Here is a 3,627-nt window from a genome sequence, read left to right as displayed (position 1 = left end):
GTGAGAGAGAGAGAGAGAGAGAGAGAGAGAGAGAGAGAGAGAGAGAGAGAGAAGTGGGGGACCAGACTACTACAAGTTGCTTTCCTTACACAGTGTGAGCCCCAGGGTCCACACTCAGGTTGTCGGGCTGGCACTGAGTGCCTCTGCACATTGAGCCCTTCCTCTCACCTTATTACTGTCAGTAAAGATGACCCATCCAGTATAGAATTGAAGGTTATTTTTAAATAGGATTTTTAAAAAATATAAATAGAATTTCAAATGTTAATAGCAGAAAATAAGTTCACATTATGAACTCTGTGTGGCTAAGGTAAAGAAATGGCCCAGGGTGCCAGAGAGCCTCATGGAAGTGAGGAGGCCAAATAACTGGTCTAGGGACACTAAGCAGATGTCCAGTCAGCTTTGGACTTGAGCCTCAATCACCATGAATCTCAGTCTTCTTTGTCTTGAAAAGTCTCTATCTTCTGACCCAGGAGATCAAGCCTAGGACAAGGCTTCAGACAGAGCTGAGGTTAGCTCCTGTTTCAACCCCTTTAACTGACTGAGAGTCAAATGTCCTGACAATATAATGGCCAATTGAATCTTTGTGAAGAATATAGATAATATAATGCTTTGCTAAGCAAGTTTTGAAAATATTATTTATATTTATATTAATGTTAATATTACTAAAGCCTTGCAAACAAAGGGATAAAAGGAACCCAGGAGTGAACCCCAAGACCCCTCAGGAGCCCTTCAGGAGCCCCTCAGCCTCCTGAGCTGACCCAACTTACACCTCCACTATGAAGTCCCCCAGATTTTTCATTCTTACCCCCAAGTGTTTCCTTCCCAGAGCTCAGGCCTTAAGCTGCACCTTCTCTCAAGTCCCCATGACACACTAGAAGTGAATTTAGATCAAGAAGACCCCCTGACTAAAAAGTCCAAGGCCTTCCCCCACCATGTGCGTCCATGACAGAAGGACTGGAATTCTCTGGCCTTGCTCCTTGGATAGCTGGAGCTAAATGCTTGGCAAGTCACTGACGCTTTGGGACCTCACGTGGGTTGGAAGTGAACTTGAGACACCCTTGTCCTTGTTGGAAGAGGGTGCTGTGAGGCCAGGAAGGACAGCCCAGGAGCTCACAATGTTGCCCACAGTGTGTCACCCTGTATCACACAACATGGCCCTGGCTCCATGAATCTCCAGCTTCCGTGGGTTCCCATCCAGCTTGCTTTTTTTTCTCTTTTATGATTCAGTTCTGGGACTGAGCTTAGCCCTTATGCAGGACAGCAAGGCAAATGCTCTTCCACTGAGTGATAACCACAGTCCTCTTTTGACCCTTGAACTTGGGTTCTCCCGTCTCAGCCTTCTGACTAGCTGGGGCTACAGGCCTACACCACCAGGCTGGGGATGCTTCCAAGAGGGACAACGGGCCCTGCTGACTCCATCTGGGGGACAAGAAGTCTCAGAACCAGGTGGCCATGGATCCCATCATCACTGTAGAGGCTCATCTGGTCCCAGGGGATGGGACCAGCATCAGCCAAAGAGGGAGGCAAGAGGGACTTACCTGTGGGCAGGGTCTGACCCCTGAGGGCCAGGAAAAGCAGCAACCATGTCCTAGCCATGACCCACTCAAGAAGAGGCCTGACTCAGCTGCAGTCCTGAGGTGTGGGCTCGGGGAGGAGGCTGCCTAGATTCCCTCCCAGGCCACAGGCCCAGCTGCAGCCCTGAGGTGTGGGCTGGGGGAGGAGGCTGCCTAGACTTCCCTCCCACAGGGCCAGCTGTGCCTCAGCTGCTTTGCCAGGGCCTCTCTGGGGAGGAGGGGTGTCAGGGAACACAGGTGCCACTCCCATCCCCGGAGCTGGGTGCCCACCCTAGGGGGATGGTGGGATCTCCACACACAACTGCTCCATGCCATCCTTCAGCTGCTTCAGTTCCCAGAGGAGGCAACTGAGCCTCAGATTGAGTGCTCTGCTCAAGGTCACAGCTGGCAAAGCCAAGGTTGAACTTTTTATTTTATTATTGTTTTCTACTTTATGTGTGTGGGTGTTTTGCCAGTATATGTCAGTGTGCAATGTTTGTGCCTGAAACCCAAGAGAGATAGAGGCAGGTAGATAGATCTCTGTGACTCTGAGTGCAAAGTGAGCTCCAGGACAGCCAAGGCTACATGGAGAGCTCCTGAGTCAAACATGCACACGCGTGCGCGCACACGCACACACACACTGTTTTTAATTGTGCGTATGATCCCTGGAGCTAGAGTTGCAGAGGCTGTGAGTCACCTGATGTCGTCCTAGGAACCAGACTCAGGTCCTCTGTGAGAGCAATACGTGCTCTTAATTGCTGAATCATCTTCCCAGTCCCCGTTTTGTCCTTTTGAGGCAGGGTCTCATGTAATCCAGGCGGCCTTGAGTTGGCTATGAGACCATTGACGGTCCTCCTGTCTCCATCTCCCAAGTGCTGTGTTACTTTCTTAATATATTTACTTATTCTTTGGCAACTTTATTCATGAGTCCACCCCGAATCCCCCCTTTCCACCCCCCTGCACATCCCCCCAAGCTGTCCTCCTATAATCTTTATAACTTTTATGGGGTCCCAGAGTCCAGGTAGCAGTGCTTGGGGAAAGGAACGTTGACTAATCTTGTCAGAACCGTGTGCAGTAGGCACGGCTATAGTGAGTCTGTGAGTGCAAGGCCGTCTTATGTCTAGAAGACAGCTACTCCCAGCACTCCTCCCCGGGCTCTGGTTCCTGTGTTCTCTCCTCCCCGGGCTCCGGTTCCTGTGTTCTCTCCTCCCCGGGCTCTGGCTCTCGTGTTCTTTTTCTTCCATGATGTTCCGTGAACCTGGTGGCAAGGTAGGGGGTGGGCGGCAGGTTGGGGGTCATGGGAGTGAGGTATATGTTCCACTTGGAGCTGAGCACTCAACAGTGTTTTTTGTTTTGTTTTGTTTTTTTTGAGACAGAGTTTCTCTGTAGCTTTGGAGCCTGTCCTGGAACTAGCTCTTTTAGATCAGGCGGGCCTCGAACTCACAAAGATCCTCCTGCCTCTGCCTGCCGAGTGCTGGGTTTAAATCTCTGCACCCCATGCCTAGCTGTAGTTACTTTTTGACATGGGGACTTGTTGTGTTGCCCCGCACCCCATGGCCTCAAATAGTCTGAGCAGAAGGCTGGAAAGCGCTTGCTTGTCATCCGTGAAGTCCTGGGTTCCATCCCCAGCCTGCACACGCCAGGTAAGGTGGTGTACAGGGAATCACAGCTCTGATGCAGAGGCAGTAGCTTCTTCAGGAGTTCAAGGTCATCCTCTTTTACAAAGAGGAATCTGAGACTAGCCTGAGGTCTCAAAAAACCAGCAAACAAAAACAAATTCTGGTCCTCCAGAGGAGTAGCAAATGCTCTTAGCCACCAAGCCATCTCTCCAGCCTTTCTTTTTTTTTTTTCTTTTGTTTTTGAGACAGGATCTCAAGGTATTGCCCAAGATGGACCCAACCCTCCATACTCTTGCTTTAAATCACCCAAGTGCTGGGATTACAGGCCCCCTTGCAACCATGACCAGCCTGTTATTCTTTTTTAAAAATGCTGCAAGATCCCTGGTGGCAGTAGGCAGCAGGCCCTGGGAGCAGCCAGTCCCAGGCAGAGATGGCTGCTGGTCTCAGAGCAGTGG

At 50.6% G+C, this 3,627-nt stretch overlaps 1 protein-coding gene across 1 annotated transcript in view; it reads right to left on the bottom strand.

Annotated features, from left to right (window-relative positions):
* Ptcra (pre T cell antigen receptor alpha) overlaps positions 1-1,599 on the bottom strand; it is a 6,816-nt gene extending 5,217 nt beyond the window's left edge. The window contains exon 1 of the mRNA XM_005359725.1: positions 1,539-1,599. Coding sequence (XP_005359782.1) covers positions 1,539-1,596 — 58 coding nt within the window. The 5' untranslated portion in view covers positions 1,597-1,599. The remainder of the gene's footprint in view (positions 1-1,538) is intronic.
* Positions 1,600-3,627: the final 2,028 nt, after the last annotated feature.

Source organism: Microtus ochrogaster, linkage group LG2 (assembly GCF_000317375.1).
Source record: "Microtus ochrogaster isolate Prairie Vole_2 linkage group LG2, MicOch1.0, whole genome shotgun sequence".
Lineage (NCBI taxonomy): Eukaryota > Metazoa > Chordata > Mammalia > Rodentia > Cricetidae > Microtus > Microtus ochrogaster.
This window is presented reverse-complemented; position numbering and strand designations above follow the sequence as displayed.